This window comes from Typopeltis vanoorti, chromosome 24 (assembly GCF_054136105.1).
Source record: "Typopeltis vanoorti isolate ZY-2024b chromosome 24, IOZ_Tvanoo_1.0, whole genome shotgun sequence".
Classification (NCBI taxonomy): domain Eukaryota; kingdom Metazoa; phylum Arthropoda; class Arachnida; order Uropygi; family Thelyphonidae; genus Typopeltis; species Typopeltis vanoorti.
This window is the reverse complement of record NC_143572.1, coordinates 21,549,652-21,568,501: the sequence shown is the minus strand read 5'-3', so window position 1 is coordinate 21,568,501 and position 18,850 is coordinate 21,549,652. Positions and strand designations below refer to the sequence as shown.

The window sequence follows — 18,850 nt, the reverse complement described above, 5'->3', positions numbered from 1 at the left end:
CGGTTGAAATTCCTCGATTTATTCAGCCGTAACGGCTTACCAGGAAAACTATTAGTGGCAACGCACAATTTTCTAAAATAAGGATTGTTTTTCCTTCACACATGGCTTCATGTGCAAACTCCTTAATAAAATTTTTCTTTGAAAAGGGGAATTCTCTGATAGCGTCTAAGAATTATTTTTGTCTTTTTTTCTTGTTGTAGTTGTGAAGTCTGAATGCTTATTTAACAACTGTACACACACACACACACACACACACACACACACACACACACACACACACACACACACACACACACACACACAGAGAGAGAGAGAGAGAGATGTCAAAAATAAATAAATAAATAAACAGACGTCGAAAATGTGTCTGCAACTATTTATACTCATAAGTACATGGTGGTGGTTCTTCAAATACAGTACTTGAAAATGTATTTGAAAGTACAGATCGATGAGCATTGTTCTATATTCTTGTGGCAGAATGTATGGCAGTAACATGGAATTTCCTATCCTACAAGTATGGAGATATTAGTAAGCGAAATGCGCAAAAGGGCAGAGCCCCTAATATATTTATATGACACTGTGTCACGCAATATGAGCGATGGAAAGGTGTACAATATCTAAAAAAAATACCGTTATAATTTTAGACGAGTCCTTATAGCAAAGATCTGGAATAGAACAAAATTTGCATACATAATTCTTGTTTTTATTTTTTTTCGTTTATTGATTTATTAACTTTTTTTTTATTCTTTTTTGTTCTGCAGTAGAAATAAGAGCGAAATGAAATACATAAATGTTTTATTTTAATAAAAACGAAATAAAATAAACTGAGAAAAAATCATATTATACAGTTTTTATTATTATTATTTTATTTGTTTTTATTTTTGAAGATGTAACCTCTACCTGGTGACGAATACGATCAATTAGTGCTGACGCTACATATTTACTATATAAGTAATTTAATAAAATTTCTAAGTATTTTGGAAACAGGGAAAAATAAATAAAATAAAGTTATTACTGTTTCTCCTCGTGGAATAAAATAAAGAAAATCTTGTTTGACGCAACGTCACAGACAATAACCACCAATAAATCTCCATTCAGAATCCATACATGCGAACAACAAACTGCAGACGAACCATGCAGGAAATATGTTACGTCACTTTGAACAAATCATGCAGAAATTTATTGTCATGCTAGAAAACAACAAGTTCTCAGAAAACCCGGAACAAAATGCAACGGAAAAGAATATACGAATATATATTTTTAAAGCATAGAAATAAATGACATTTTTTAAATATTATTCTGAAGAAGAAAAATTGTTTTTACTTCATAATAATGACGATGAATTAGATGGGAATAATTTTGTTGTCTAATGAAACGAAAAAAAAGTCCCAAGTTCCCTGGTCGGTACTATTTTTAAAAAATTCAGAACACGAACTCACTGCTTGATGTTCGTAATTGTCTAGAAGATGTAGATAACCAGAATTTGCGAAGTGATAGCTTGTCAAGTACGTCTGTAACACCAAGCAGGTGGATAAATGTTCGCCTGGGGTAAGTAGGTATTAGTAGCAACGTAGTCTAGTTCATGGACGGAATTAATGTAATGTCAGGTGGTAAAAACAACCATGATGTTGAGGTGTACGTCAATGAGATGAGACGGGGGGGGGGGTATTCCAAAGCATTATCAATAATTAGCAATTCTTCGAAAGCAGTAAAAAAAATGTAAGGTGCGGTTATCTTTTTACTGTGTGTTTCCATATTTTTTTAACAAAGGGCTTTTAATTTTTACTCCAATTTTTTTTTAATTGCATATGTATATAGTAAATAATGATTAACGTTATGTAAATATCTAAATGATGCAGCATTCTTTCTTCTTGCAGGTCACCGTTTTGCGATTTCTGAATGGTAGCGCCACTAGGTGGTGCTACTATTATGAAATCACGACCTCTGGATTAAAAACAACAATGATATAAAATTTCATAACCGTTATGTTGCTAAACATACAATTTGACACTTCATATATAAACAAATACTACATAAATAACTTCAAAAAAATAAATAAAATACACTAGAAAATTTCATTTAATTCTACTTGACTGCAATCATAATTGTTAGTGATAAGTGAGCCTTCAATGCTCAAATTAGATGGTAGAAAAATGTTCTTTACGTTTAATTCAATTCTAGTAGTTAGAAAACACTACATAATTAAAATTCGTCTTATAAGAAGCTAAGTAAAAGGGTATAATGTATTATCATCGGCAGTCACTTGCGAAAACGAGTATGATTGTCATCCAAAATTGATCTATTAAGTGAGTTCTGGAGATGGCTGATTAATGATCGTAACCACTATTTAGAAGACGCCTGTGCGTGACTTTTTTTAATGTAGGAATGTTGGTGCACGGCAATAGATACACAATGTTCGACAGCCTGGAGATAGTGACGATTGAGAATTCCCGTTCTGCTGCTGCCTTTTTCCAACATTCCAACCATTGAAATATGAAATATTTTCATCTTCCCGGTCAGCCGCTAAGGTCTTCTTGGAGTGCGCTTAAGTCTGGAACCTCCCCTTTGACCTTGCCGCAGAGGGTGGGCTAACTAGGATACAAAAGCCCGATAGAATCACTCTCGGGACCATCGGAGGACGCAAGTCTTTCCCCTCACAAGGTAGTAATCCATAGGAAAGGTAGTATTTATCAATATTTATAAACACGTCGTTCGTATGTCAAAAAGTAAACAATTTACAAAGCAACCAAGATATTAACTGTTGTTGTTTGTGATTACAGCCAGGAGGTCAGTTGCAATTTACAAGACTAACCTGGACGGCGTTATTTTTATTACTTTTTCTTCTGATGCCATATTGCTGAAATTTCGACAGTTAAAACAATAACGTCAGCCAAGTAGGCGCTTCTAAACTGCAACTTCTGACATATGAGATGATTTTTAAATTTTTTGAATGAGATATCGCTTATTTTTTTTTTTAAATGAAGAAGATAAAGAATAACGAACCATATTAGTAGAACAATGCTATCTTAAAGGTAATTAATATAAAAGTATTCCCCCCCCCCGCTAACCGCAACCTTCCCTACCATTTTAGTAGCATGACGATGAAATCCTCTTAAAGAACTGTAAATTCCAATTAGCTTAGCTGAATGGAATGACGTTCTTATGGAACCGATCCCTTTTCTTAACACCCCCATTTTAATCCGATTGTGCCTAAATTATAATAGTAAGCACCGTGAGAAAGGAAGAGATTCCAAATGTAGAGAAATGGGCTGAAAGATGTTGCTGTACAGGTGTCTCATGAGAAAATACTTCTCCACCCACCCTTAGTCACTTCTATTCTAGTTTGTGTTAACATTCTCTCGGGGGGGGGGGGGGGGGGGGACCTTAATCAGCTTAAGAGTCACTGCCTTAACCCTTGAACTTTTTCTTTGCTTATTATTTATTTCAGTTTATTATTTATTTATTTTATTTCTGCTTTTGAATATTCTATTGAGGAAAGATTAGTAATCTATACCGTAGGTGGAACAAGGATCACAAAGAAAATCCAACTCTAGAGACCAAACATGTTTTTTTTTTTTTTTTTTTTTTTTCCCCAAGTACTCAGAACGGTAGTTTCATACCGCTTAATGAAACCTATACCAAAACTGAACGTAGGCTTTTTGGTGCTCCCTTTGTATTTCAAAAATAAAAATATAAAATAAATAAATAATAATAACATTACAATATTGAAAAGGTAAAAAAAAAATATTGTTAGTTCGAAGTCCTTTTTTTTTTTTTTTTTTTTTTCTCCCTCATTAAAAGTCTCTGAGGTCACTACTATTCGCATCTACCTATTAAATTGCCTTAATCAAAATGACTCTCAAAGTCTGAATAAGTTCTTTTTTTTCTCTTTAATTTATCGCACTTAACAAGCAGACTTACAAGTTGAATAGACAATATAATTTTATAATATTCTGGCGTCACTGTATAACCGGTTTTTTTTTTAACGTGCCGCAGACGATACATGCATATCGTGTTCGTCAAAATAAATAAATGTTAGAATTGTTCCATAATCGCTTGTCCTACTTCAGCTGTTTTTATCTTGCATGATGACAAGTTTATGTAATTGTACTTGGCACTGTCTGCGTATCTTTTGAAGAACACTACAGTTATGTTGTAATGCGTGGTGTTCTCATTACAAGTGATTATTGCTTTGTTACCGGTGTTCTTCAGTAAATCAGAAACATTCACTTTCAAGGCTATTTTCTACTACCACGCTCAGAAATAGCCAAGTTTTGGTGTTGGCGATGGAAATTAAATCTTGACATCTCACGTTACGTATTTTGATGTGCTCAACCTTAAATAATTTAATAAACTGCACGTGAAGAATTTTGTTTCGCTGGTGTTTTAGATTACGCAAAGAAATAGCATTAGAAAAAATTTATAGTACATTTTGCTATTAATATCTTCTGTGAACAGATAAAAGAATTAAAGAATTTAGGTTTAAAATACGTCACAATGATACTGCCGCTGCTGTCATATATTAACTTATATTTCGCAATTATAATTATTTATTATACTTGTTAAATTATAATAAATATATTTCTTATAATAAGAATATTATTTTTATTTCCCCCTGTATAAATAAATAAAATAAACAACACAAAATAAGTAATTTATTTTAACGCAACATATCAACGAAAGGTGGATATAATTATACAATATGCTCTGTGGGCTACAAAACATTATCTGAATTATGTTGTTTCAGTGTGTCGGGGCTCATCAGGTTAATTAAATTTGGTTTCAACTGGATTTCGAGGTTCTTAAAGTTACAGCGAGTCGTTTTCTGTGTTTAAGTTAAATATATTTCCGTGTATATCTTTTATTTATTTATTATTATTATTATTTTTTTTTTTTGTCATCAAAAGGAAAAAGGCACCTTGACAGTAATAATCATCGAGGTCACCTCTACATTATCGACGTATGTTTTCAAGGGAAATCACGCCGTTTATCTTAATAGGATTACCTAACCAGAGTTTAAACAGATTAACGAGGGAAAAAAATATATATGAGGACAAATTAATTAAATCATGGAAGTCGTGTGTTGTTGCTAGGAGAGAGGAAGGCGTTTACTTTCGATTTTTTATGAATTAAAAAAACACGGCTTTAGAAGAGGCGCATAATTTGGCTAATGAAATCAAAAATGAGTAAAAAAAAAAAAACGTCTAAAACTTAGGATATTCATCGAAGCAGATGCTCATGCTAAAATTCATAGAAATAAAGAAAGCCAAGGGAAAAAATAAATTATAAATAAGAAAATCACAAATAAATCATTCTTTTTTTTTTTTTTCAGAATGATTTACTTTTAGTTTAAATGTGCTGAATCCAACATAATTTTTGATTAGTCTTTTTTTTTTAAATTAGTGTTTTCATTAATTTAGTGTCACATAATCAAATATGACACTAAGTAACCGGGATCTAGTTTTAGAGATATGTCACCTTACCAAAGATTTGAATTATCGTAGTAAAAAAATAATTTTTAATATCAGCAACATTAGCACCACAATGCATTTTAAAAATCGTTTTAAAAATTTTAGAAAAATGAAGATAAAAGCCAATTGTATTATTAAAAATGTTTGATGTATTTTTGATTTATCCGATGGTTTAAAAAAAAAATGATAGCTGATATTATTATTTCCCGATTTCTGCAGACCTCTAATATTAAAACAGATATCATACCAAGCTACGAAATTCTTACAATCTAAAATTCATCTACTATGATTTCTGCAATCCAAACATCGGGATATTCCAAGTTTCAACTGGGAAGGGGGGGGGGGAACCTCCTTAAATGGTTTATATTATTCAGAAAAATACTAGTTTGGTTAATAAACATCCCCTCTCCTAAAAGACTCACTTTGATCACTTTTTCATAGCCATTCTGTTTTTTTTTTATTTATTTATTTATTTTTATGCCTTTTGTACAGGTGGTTTCATAGAGGCGAACAGCTGCTGATGAACATCATTTGGAACCAACTCATCGTCGTTTTCTTTCATTCCACATATCTCTAGGGTGCCTTCCCTCCTCTTAACAACAGAACTTCAGTGCCCTGTAGTTAAAGAGGAGGGAACGACAAGAATAGTGTCAGCAATGTTGTTCCCAACTAATATAACCACTTCGTAACATGTTTTTTTTTTTTTTTTTTTTTTTTTTTTTACCAGCAAAAAATTTGTCATAATTGAATTGTTTATTTATTAACGATCTAAATTTGTTTCTTAATGATTTCCCAATGTGTTGAAATTGGCACACGTACTACACGTTTTTGTGATTTCCACTTGATTTATTTCTATTCAGCGTGCTTATTCTAGTAGACTTTAAACTCATAGACACACACACACACAAAAAAAATAAAAGAATTTATTGAGTTGGTCTAACTAGTCAGCGAAACGTCTTCTTTCAGATAATTGCACCATTGGATGAGTAATTTCTCGATTTGAAGTAATTTCCTTTAACAACATAAACAACTTTCACTTTGGCATGCGTGTGTTACGAAAATCTTTTTTTTTGGGGGGGGGGGGAGGATTCCATGTAGAAACCTGAAAAGCAGGTTTCGTACGTGGAAAATGTGCAAAAGTGAAATACGATCAATGTTAACTTGCATGATGAATTGCCTACAGACTCAGAAGATTAATCATTTTCCGAATACAAAAAAAAAATAAAAGAAAACAACCGATTTTTATGTGAAGCTGCATGTCTAAATGTCCAAACTGCAGTTGAGTTAATGGTTAGATTTTAAAGATTCCAAACGTGGCACTCTTTATCCTTATAACAGACGGGTTTTTAAGACAACGCGTGACGTCACAGGAAGTGACGTATTGGGTTGTAACGTTACGCGGTGCTCTGAAGAATGATAAAGAAAAGTAGCACACACATATTCAGTAATTACACAATAATGCCACGATAATAAACGAAACGAGTCCCGTATTTTTAATAACCGGATATATATCCTCACAATTGACTAAAGAGACAGGAGATTCTCGTCATGATGTAAAGAATCTTTCATATATACTTTTTTCTTCAACTGAAGTTGAATTAGCAGTTTAATTTATTGCTTTCGGGTATTCTTTCGTATTCGTGGAAGAAGGGGGGGGGGAGAGGAAGATTTCTGTTGGTCGTTACGCTACTGCCACTACATGGTCACGGAAAACTAGCACTGCACGCCGACAGGTGCTACGCATCTACGATGTGCAACCAGATAGCTTCGCAACAACATACATACAGGTTGAAAGGGGGTGTTGAACTCGGAATAAGCTAAGTAATCGAACCAATACTACCTTAGACACAAGAGGATATTACTTGCATGCAAAGAGTTACACTGTTGGATATAAAACACCCAGTAATGTATAACCCATCGTCTTCAGGTCACATGTTCTTGGGCTATATTAATCGAAACTGAGTAAATTAGCTAGAGAAATAGGAAAAGAAAACACTCAAAAAAGAAAAAAAATATTAATAAAACACTAATTTCGTCACTTATATTGTCAGATAAAATGTATTAAACTTGGACTAATAATTTAAGCATTTGCTTTTTAGTGCCTTCTTAAATATACTCATATGATTCAAATAAAATAATTATCGATAAAAAATGGACTTATTTCCTCTTTTTTGTTCCACTTTTGTTTTCAAGAGAATTCTGCCTTTCGCTACTTGCAATATCTCTCAAGCATGTTTACTTTATTTATATTCTGGATTTGATCAAAAATTGTTGTTGCCCTTCTATTTGCCTTTTTAAAAATTCAAGTTCTAACATTGTTTTGGGAACTCTTACTATTTTAATAAAATGACAAAAAATTTAAAAGAAAAAACTTCATTTGTATAAAATATATTTGTAAATATAAAAATGTTTATTATAATAATAACTTTTTGAAAGTTTTCTTGTTTGGAACTACTTAAATTATCGACTTTTCCCGAATCCCATTTTAAAAATAGCATGTCATCACGGGCGTCCGCAAAGAGGGGTGGGAGGAAACGGAGCACTTGCTCCTCCCTGGGATCTACTTGTAAAATAAAAAAAAAACCAAAATAATTAAATACAAATTTATTGATATATAATTATTTGTCTTCAATCTTCCCCCCCCCCCAGGCAAATTTTCTGGGGACGCCCATGTATGTCATTTTTTTTTTTAAACAATCGTGACTTATTATTATTATTTCAAACAATAATGTATAAATCATAATGATTTTCCTGCTTGTGATGAACCGAGTAAAATTTCTTCAGAGCGTAAATGAAAATTTATGCTACGAAGAAATAGCAACAGAATAAATAGCATTTCTTCGTACAAAATAAAAATAAAAAAATAAATAAAAAAATCACCGACGAAGAACATTGAGATGGGACAGAGTTTTAAAATCGCCCTGGTGTATACAGCAAGTGTCTCGGTGTCTCGCATCTTTCATCGCCAGTACGTGACCTTTTATTATTATAAAGAAAAACTGTTTAGATTCGCTAGTTTGGCAGCCCTCATGCTATCTTGAACAGGCGAGGCATTTAAATTCAGCACCGGAGGCGATTCAATCTCCCGGAATCTCGGCTTCTGAGTAGCAAGCCGCGACTGATAACACGAAGCCATTATCAACCCTCTACGTGACCTCGGAGCCCTATTCGGATATATCTTATAGAGTTATTTACGCTTTCGAAGTGCAACGCATTTAAAGTGAATGAATGAAAAAAAAAAAAAAAGCCTATAATATTAAACAAGCTTTTTGTGATCGTAATTAGTTTGCAGGAAAATACTGTATATTAAACACACTATATCTACTTTTTTGATTATATCCGTTTTCAAGTTTTGAAAAACAACTTAAAAAAATTCGATTTATCTCGCTATCATTTTCTCCCCCCCTTAAATCTATTCCGAGTGCCGCCGAAGAACTTAAAGATTGCGCTATTGCCAAGGAACAGTTACTTTTGCTTTTCACATAAATCGTATAGCCTTGTATCCCGTCATTTAAATTGGATTATGATTCGATAGTCGTGTGGGCTACACGTCAATCACATATGACGCGGGTGAGTGCTGTTATATATTATTCAGGCAGTCTTGATCGTAATGTACGTATAAATGATCTGATTTCTGGATCTCGTTTAGCGCAAGTTCTTTATTTGCTATAAAAACGACAGAAATTATGGTGATTTCTAGAATTTTTATTTGTAGCATTATTATACACAAACGCAAATGCTCTATCAGCTAGTACAGTGCTTCCCTTCTGGATGTCAGCGCCCCCTCGAAAAAAAATATAATAGAGACATAATTATTATAATATTTATTGTATTTATATTCAATACTAGGAAAATATTTTTCGAAAAAAAACATAGAATTTGTGAGGTGGTTAATTATTATCCTTTTTATTTTCTGTTGATAGTAAAATATTATTTTCTTTAACATATTTATGAAGAGAATTAAACATTTCCGTTTTATTATCCTTAAAACTTTTTAACTACGTAGAAAGTTTACTTTGAAATGCTTGCAATTTAATGTTTAGGGTTAATATATTGGTGCTTTTTCCTTGCAGAGAAAGATTCAATTCATTAACTTTTTGGAAAAAAATCCGACAGATAAGAAATGAAACACAACTAATTTTGATCACAAAAATGAGATGCTAACACGGGATTCTTATCAAGAAGAAAAATTGGTAGTTCATCTTTCAATATTAAAACTCGTTTCAGAACTTCTCCGCGGGACAACCACCTTACTTCTGTGTGATATAAAAGAGTGTCGTAATTGGAATCCATCTCTTGGCATAAAATACGAAACAGTCTTGAATTAGTAGCATTACTTTTTATATAGTTAACTACAGTAGAAACTTCTGATAACACTTTACTCAGCGATTCTTCCATTTGTCGAAATACTAAGTTTTCTCTATGGATAAGCCAATGAACACGTCTTGCATTCGGATAAACTTTTTTTACTTCTGCTACAAAACCTGAAATTCTCCTCGTCATTACTGCGGCACCATCCGTGCAAATCCGGATGCACTTTTGCCAATCAAGTTCATATTCTTTAAAAAAATTATTCACTTTTTCAAATATATCTTTTCCTTTGATTGTACCGGAAAGATTTCTGCAAAACAGTAGATCTTCATGAATTTGAAAATTATAGAAGTATCTAACAAAAGCCATTAAATTAGCGTCCTTGGTATTATCCGTAGATTCATCAAGCTGAATGGCAAATGCATTACTTTGTTCGATTCGTGAAATTAATGTAGACATGATATTATCGGCAATATAATCTATTCTTCTTTTAATTGTGTTATATTAGACACAGGAATTAAAGGTTCTGATATTTCGGAACCATAGATAGTTTCGCAAATTTTTATTGCTGCTGGTAAGACCAGGTCTTCACCAATTGCATGAGGTTTCTTCTTTGTTTTTACAATTCAAAGCAATTTCGAAAGATACTTTTACTAATTTGTCATTCAGTTTAGCATGCTTTGAAAAACATTTAGTTTGTCGTTTTAATTCTTCAGCCTTTCTTTGAAAAAACTCAATTGTCTTACTCTTATATATTCCCCATGAACAGTATCTAAATTGCGACAATGTTTTCCGGGTAGCATGCAATCATTTGCATGCGACCCAGTTTACAGCAGATTATACACATACGTTTGTTTGAATTATTATATGATGGTACAAACCCATATTTCAAATAAGAAGGATCGTATTTTCAAAATTTTTTCGTGTGACATTTTTTTGTCTCTCTTACCGTTTGGTGCTGAAGATGACGCGGACTGTTCTGGTAAAATATGAAATACTGTTTTTTTTTTTTTTTTTTTTTTTTTTTTTTTTTTTTTTTTGAGTCTGTTTCTGATTGTTCGCTTGATTTTTTTTTTTTTTTTATCCGCCCCTTATCCATCTCAGGGTTAAATTTTTAACGTAGAATAGATCAAATAATATCACCACTTACCGATACTGGCACACCACAGACTGATAACATGAAATTAGTGAATATTACCTGAATAAGAGAATCCCCGGACCAGGAACATTTTTCTCTTTTGTGACTTTTCTCCCTTTACGGTATTTAAGCCTAACGCGAAACAGCAAAGGCAGGTTATTAAAACGTGCATATGATTGGTGCGGTATTAACAAAAGATCGCGCGACCGAAAGATAAAAGCATAGCTGACAATTGAGTTGAAATGCGATGAGTTGGGGTTAGCTTTTGATGTGAACGGAAGTATTATTTTAGACTGAGCCTGATTAGTTTGTTTACAAGGTTTTTCACGAAACGCGCATTGCACTCGCGCAGACACAGTTTGTTTCCTACTGTCTCCCTCTCTGCATGAAACACAAGAGGTCTAATGGCCGGCAAGTCCCACCCGCAATGAGGACCACTGGTGGATTTGTGGTTTTTTTAGGGAGGTAGGATTTCAATCTGTGCCCAAGTGATTTCCTGACACTCCTTTTCCCTATTCTAGGACAGCTAGTTGTATTTTATTGCTGGTAGACACCTGAGAGTGTACGGGATTTGCTAGTGGACCCTCAAGTCCACAGGATTACTTGCAAGTTGCTCCGGACACTTGAGCAACCTCCGTGCTCTCTTCTAATCACAAATTAAGCCAAATCATGGACACTTCATATGATGAGCTAGACTTCAAACAGCTATTGGCAGTCTTCAAGCATGTAGGTGGCCTGTTGCAAAGAAAATGGCCAGAAAAGGTAGCAATACACCAAATAACAGAGGTTGAATCAGAGGACTACCAATCCCCTGACCCTCTCCCCAGCACTTCTCAAGATAACACCAGGGAGACTATGTCGCCAGTTATCGACCAGCCTCTAGTGGACTCAGATGACTCTACAGACTATCAGGTTGTCAGCAGAAAGAAGCGCAAGAAGGAGTCACGAGCTGCAGAACCTGAAATAATACCTCAACCCTTGGAAGCTCCAATGGACTTAACAGCACCACCTGATGAAAGAATAGAGACTGACTCCAGGGCACAACCCAAAGAGAGGATTTCACCAGTAATTTTAAGAACAAAAGAAAAATGGTCTTTAATTGTAGAGACGATGAAGAATATAAACATCAAATTTACATCAGCCAAGAGTACAGATGAAGGAATCCGGAGACCTATCAGTCTCCTTTCATGCTTGGCAAAAATTGCGGAAAAAATCATCCTGTTGTTTTTGTTCGCCAAGATGTGGTGAACAAAAACAACACAATACTGAAAGAGCAGTTTGGATTTCAATTTCTTGTATAATTACTACAAATTAACAACGAAGATTTACGAAAAAATGCTGACGATTTAGAGATTCTCTTGAAGGACGGCGACAATAAAGACGTAAATGCAATAGAACTATATGATGAGTTATGTGCTTTCCAGGATATTTTTCGGAAGGATAATTTAAATATTCAAAACTCTTTCGATATTCTTAATTTTATTGTGTCCAATAATTTATCTTTCCCTAACTTTTCAATTGCTTAAGAATATTATTAACCTTACCTGTTAGTGTAGCGAGCGGAGAACGTTCCTTTTCCAAGTTGAAATTGATTAAAACTTACTTTAAGAACAAGTATGTCACAAAAAAAGGCTTGTTAATTTGGCATTAATAGTTATTGAAAATGATATATGTGCGGAATTAGACGTTAAGACCATTATTTCTAATTTTGTGAATATGAAATCAAAAAACCTAAAATTTTAATTTAAAAAAATTTCAAGTATATTTATGTAATTTAATTTATTTTCTGTTATTCTGTGAAGATTTTATTTTTCGAATACTTATATTAAATGTTCTAATTATATCTGAATTATTTTCTTATTTTCTCATCTATCTTGGGTTTCTGTTATTTTCCTAAAAGATAGTTCCACTTATAAAAATTATTAAAAACTTTTTACAAGTTATTAAGAATTTAGTAACTTGTAAAATGCAAAAATTTTTTAAACTTTAGTTCAAATAAATTTTAACTTTAATTCATTTTAATTTTGTTAGCGATTCGGGTCGGTGAGAAGGCTATAATCCCTGTATCATTATATTCAACGATTAAAGTGAAGATTGCTTTAACTGTTGAGAATTTTTTTGAATATTCGGGTTTTTAACGATTATCCTGCCTAGTCAACACCCCCCCCCCCTTGTTCGTTACATTTAAATTTTTATTATCGTAAAAGAACCACATACGCCCGGATAATTACAGGGGCGCTTAGATAGAAATTGCACGCGGCCGGCAGACCCTAGCGCCGACACTGATCATATCAACCAATGAGTGTGATGCAATGCGATGTTATAGTGTAATGTTGGTTCAGACGGACGATAACGTACAGTGATCTTCCATGATTAGTCCTGGGACTTCATGATATCATGTAATAATAATAATATATTGACTGCGATGGCGTCAATTTGAATGAACAGTTGACTCGACTGTTATAACCTACGTTGAGGTGTTATCCTAAATAAATATTTCATTCCACACTTAACCACTGCTCCATTTCGTCATATATAATGAATGAAGTGTTGATCTTTACTGCCTTTCTTTCACTTGTAATCATGTACAAAGTTCCTTTATGAACTTTGAACATCTAGTTGCAGCATTTTGAAGTAATCTGATTGCGTAATTTTAAATACGAATTTGAAAGCATACTTGTTTCCACCTACTGTATCTCTTTTGGAAAATATTGTTATTATTATCTTTTATTGCCACTCTAAGTACATGCGTACAATAAATCACGCCGATTCTAAGGTGAAATTAACCAATTGGATGGCAGCTCTTATTACCATGTGTCAAGCGCTCGTTTCGTAATAGGTGTCTGTTTTATTGTATTTTTTTTTAAATTCTATTATATCTAAGTTATGTTTGGGAATACTTAAAAAAAATATATAAATTTACAGTGAATAATATTGCAATTTTTTGGATCAGCGAAGGTACAATACTGGTGTACCTCTAGATTCTTAAAGGATATACAGTATTTTCTGAATAAATAAAGGCTACTTAGAAATTTTGAACAAAAAACTTTGCGTTCAGACTTACGGAACCATGTATCTGGCACGCTATTTGTGTTTGAAAAATTGGCAGGTGCATCAAAAATTGCTAACTGTTGTAAACACGCTAGTCGAGTTTGTTTCCGAAGTTTATGATTCATGAACTTTTTTTTCTCTCTTTCAAGCAAAATCATATGGGAATTTTTTTTAAACAATAATAATTATTGCTTTTGCTAACAAATAAATGACGAGCAAAGGAGTTAGCATATTTTATAAAGATAATAAAATATTGCTTCATTTGTATCACTTTTAATTATAAATAACGATGTAAATGTATTTAAGTACTTATTCTCGAATGATGTTGGTTGATTGTTTTTCAAATGGTCTAAGTGTGGAATTTTCACCAGTCGCAATCTTATAAGTTTAACTGATTTAGATCAAGCAAAATTAATATTTAAAAAATTGCTGGATTATTTTTACCTCTTGTATCGGAAGTGGTAGTCAATCCTGAACAAACTGACAGAGAAATTCTTCGCTGATTTAGCACGCACCTTTGCACCTTTTTGATTTTTTTTTTTTTTTAGATTGATTGAATACCGCCCTTATAAACGTTGCGACAAGCATTCGCTTGCTTTACTAGTATCTTGATTTCAACTCATAATGGATCTGTGCCGTATTGACTTAGCAAGACGTATTTAAATAATTCTAAACAAACTCCTCCATGGCTCAATAAAACTCATTCTAGTATCTGGTTAATATCAGCAAATAGCAAAAGACATGAAATTTATATAATTCGTTTTAAAAAATAATATGCACTTTACGCTAAACGTCTGTTCTGTTTGATAGGTCACGTATGAATGATAAAATCAGAAAGAAAAATAAACTCACTTTGCAAAGGTGCAGTTTCTAAAACCTTTAAATACAATAGTAAACCGGAAATCGTCAAGGGTCAACAATCTCATTAGATAAAAGGAAAAAACAAAGCCGTTGGATAATTCCAACAAAATATTTTAGGAGTAATCAAAATACAAAGAACTCCACTGTGTTTATTTGAAAATGAGATAGTTTTCTAGCTGAGAGTCGGTTAAAGTTAATTGTCTGTTTAGTACATGAGAGACGTCTTTTGAATTTTATCTGATGAGGCATCTTTAGATAACATAGTTTGTTATGCTGATGCAGACGAAACACGAGTCAACAGTTTTGTCTACTGTCTCTTCTCGCTTTTTTTTTTTTTTTTTTCCTTCAAAGACTTTTTCATTAGATCAACAACAAACTATTCTGATACGCTACTGAAAAAGCGGGGGGGGAGAAAACACACATACCCCCAGGCTTTCAAATTGAGCGTTTAAACCTCAGGACAACAAATTTTGTATGTTATCTGTGATACTTTTATTTGTTCATGTGAGGGTTTCTTAGATGTTTATTATTCATTGTTTGTACACGCAAACTCTAGCTAAAAATATGCCTTCGTACGCTCCATTCCCCTCCCCAATCTCTACCGTGATTTTCCCTGCTTTTCTAAGTGCAGCCGTTCCCTCTTTTTCCGGAGCTAACCGTACTCCCAAATGTGCCATTATCTTGGACCCCGCCACACAGACAGTGATAACTTTCTCGTCCTGTTTGTACAGCTAACCTATCCCGCGGCCTCTGCGCCACCGATGCAGTATACAGCGTTCCTAGCAAACGTAGACACACACACACACAGTCCCTATGACAGCAGAAAAGGCAAACATTTAGGATAGCGTTGTCATTGGTATTCCGAACTTTTAAGGAGAGGATGATAATATAAAATATGTTTATATAACAAGACATGGTTGAGACCATAGCGAAAGAAATTTAAGGTTTCATAGTAATCTAAAATAGCGCAAAGTCAACTTTAAAGGGGAAAAAAAAAAACAAGAAAAAAGGGAAAATAATAATAATATGACTAGAGCTTTCCAGATAGTTTTGTAAATGAACCATTAAAATTTATGGTTTGCTATCTCCTTTTTTGGTTCATCTGTCAATTTCCAACCTACTCGGCTGATTCTATTTTTCCTTGTCCGTTTTTCCTCCCCCCTTCCTTCCCTTCTTTGCAAACAGACAGTCACTGGTACAACACACGCATTGCCCAAATAAACTACAGTTGATATCAGAGCAGACCAGCCGCTTCATACAGGAAAATGGCTATGTTGTAGTTGGAATCCTAAGAGATTTAAGTGAACCGACCCTTAAAACGTGAGGGGAAAAATAGAAAAAAAAAACGACAAAGCAAAAGGATATCCTCGAATAGGATCGTCTGGGTAAGACAGAAATGCATGTAACAAGACGTAAAAAGTTCCATCCGGGATCACACACACACACATACACAAGAAAATCTGTTGCAGAGCTTTCTTGTTTCATTTTTATGGAACTTGTACTGGAGGGAGAGAGAGAGAGAGAGCAACTGACATTTGTATCTTTTCTACTACGTTGGCAGCTGCCTCTGGATACTGGAAAACATTACAATAAAAACATCGATGACATGGCAAACGGTTGACTTGCCTGAGAGATCAATACTTGGCTATACGCTATTTTGAAAGTCTTTTAAGTGTGCAGCTGTCCACATAAACTGTGTTCATAGTTATTATTAATATTATGCACTTGAAGAATGAAATCTTAAGCTTTGGCATTTAATATATATATTGTTTTTTATAAAAAATTAAATAACCAGGATGCTTTAGTATATTATTATGATGTGACACCTCCAGGGAGTCCAAAGACTCATCGAGGGAGAGTGTGCCAACACTATCGAACGATTGATCCCACTCCAACTACTAACCGCGCTCAAACTTGATTAAGTTTCTGCGAGCGATTAAAAGCAGAGGCTCTACCACTGGACCAACTTCGCTGGCCGATTGGTAGAGCTGTATATCTTTACAGTTATACATTTTCATGTATAAATAAAAGGGTATCACCTTATTATTAACACTAAGATCAGAATTAGTAGTAGAGAGTTTTTTCAATTAGCTATAAAGTAGGCAAGCACACACACAAGTAAATTATATATTTTATGCTTCTTAACAGCTTCTTGTGTAACTTAGTAATACGTAAGTACTGTATTAGGCCTAGTCTGAAAGTCTGGTAACAATTACGATTGCTATGGAGAATTTCTAATATACACAGTGTAGTTTCGTATTTGTTTAGTTTAATTTCTTCCGTCTATTTTACTACGTTCGGGAGTAATTGAAGCAAAATAATTTATAATGAAACTATTGGATTAATCATTATGACAAGATATCAATTATTCGAATATCAATCATTACGTAATCTAAAATATATATTTCAATACAGCAATTTAAACGAAATGGGAAAAAAAAAAAACTTTCCCGCTACCTGGTAGCCAATACATAAAATATGAGGAAATGTTAATAAAAACGGACTAATTCTTGCTTGAATAACTTTGTACTGCTGGTTTTATTTTTATGGAAATTTTACTGCCAAAAGTAATCTCATAGAAAATAAATTCTCGGTTAGATATAAACTTTTTATTGTTTTCTTTTCATTCCCTCAAGCGAAAACATATGTTTTATTAAACTGCCCGTGCTGTTTCGGTACAATTGCTATTCGAGGAATTTGTTTAATTCTTAGAGATTGTATCCTGAGATCAACTTTTTATTGCTGTAATATTTCTTTCCCTTTTAAGAATTTATGCCTTAGTTCCGATTATTGTTATTTTTGACAATTACCATTCACTATCGGTAGTAACATATAGCTAGCAGTTACATGGCCGATTAACAAGGTTGTCATTGGATCTGCAACAAAACTTTGGAATTTGGCTTGAGGAGACAGGACACAGCTTGATCCAGTCTACGCTTGCACGGACCTAAGATGACTGTCACGGATACCTTCGAGGCTGACTCGCAGTTTGCTAGTAGCTCTTAAGGCATTCTGCTCACAACACTACAGGGGTCAGATGTTTCTTGTGCTCGGAGTAAACTGTGGTAGGACATAAACGTGCAAAATTTCCTTGTTCGTTAATCAGACGAGTTTATTGCACTTCGTGTACTCTTTGTTAATCTAACCTGCTATCTGAAGATTGTCATTTTGCTTGATAACTACTCGGAACTCACGGAGATAGATAGATAGGCTAACACAGACTGATTTTTTTTTTTTTTTTTCCACAGAATTTGCGACTACTGGCTAGAGGCCATTCTGTATTCAGTTTTATATTAGGTAAAATGCATCTTCAACCTAATTTCAAATTCAGGCCATACCAACATATAATTTAATTCTATGCAATATTTGTGATCTTAGAAAATTGCTTATATATATATATATATATATATATATATATATATATATATATATATATATATAAATATCGGATAGTTTAATACAGTTTTATTTTTGTTTTATTTTATTATTATTTTTAAACGCATGGCTTGCTATTAGGTTATAATCTGTTGTCGGCTTCTATGTTTATAAATTAAGTATTATTATTATTATTGTTAACCGGTATCTCCATGGTTTAATTAAAAAGTTATTTTCTTTTCTTTCAGTTAGAATTCTACTTAATGTCAGCAGACTGTAGTAGTGTAATCCATATTTAATAACAGTTCCCATAGGCAATTATACGATTTATACCTAACTCCCTGAATATATGCATCTATACGTCAGTGATGTCCAAACCTATTCATGCATGAAGCCTACGTGACAAACTTACTTTAGAAACACGGCGCCGGTTTATCCATGTACTGAAATAACAGCTGAAAATTGATTTTCTGAGAGAAGTAAAAATAGCTTCGGAAAAAAGCATAATAGAATTTAGGGTCACGTAATGCTTATGCTTTTTTTTTTTCTTTAACTTAACCAACAGTACGATAAAACAAGATCATAAACATAACATTTTAATGTCAAGCAAAAACAATAATAATAATAATAATACCCCTTCAAAATA

General features: G+C 33.3%; 2 protein-coding genes across 2 annotated transcripts in view; one reads left to right on the top strand and one right to left on the bottom strand.

The window, feature by feature from the left end:
* Nucleotides 1-1,412: 1,412 nt before the first annotated feature.
* Nucleotides 1,413-18,850, top strand: part of LOC150092989 (uncharacterized) — a 162,181-nt gene continuing 144,743 nt past the window's right edge. Inside the window, exon 1 of the transcript XR_016550455.1 lies at nucleotides 1,413-1,545. The gene's annotated coding sequence lies outside the window, so the exon portion shown is untranslated. The remainder of the gene's footprint in view (nucleotides 1,546-18,850) is intronic.
* On the bottom strand, nucleotides 9,603-9,971 carry LOC150092990 (protein ZBED8L-like). The gene has a single exon (XM_090414123.1). The coding sequence runs from the start codon at nucleotides 9,969-9,971 to the stop codon at nucleotides 9,603-9,605; it is 369 nt and encodes a 122-aa protein (XP_090270249.1).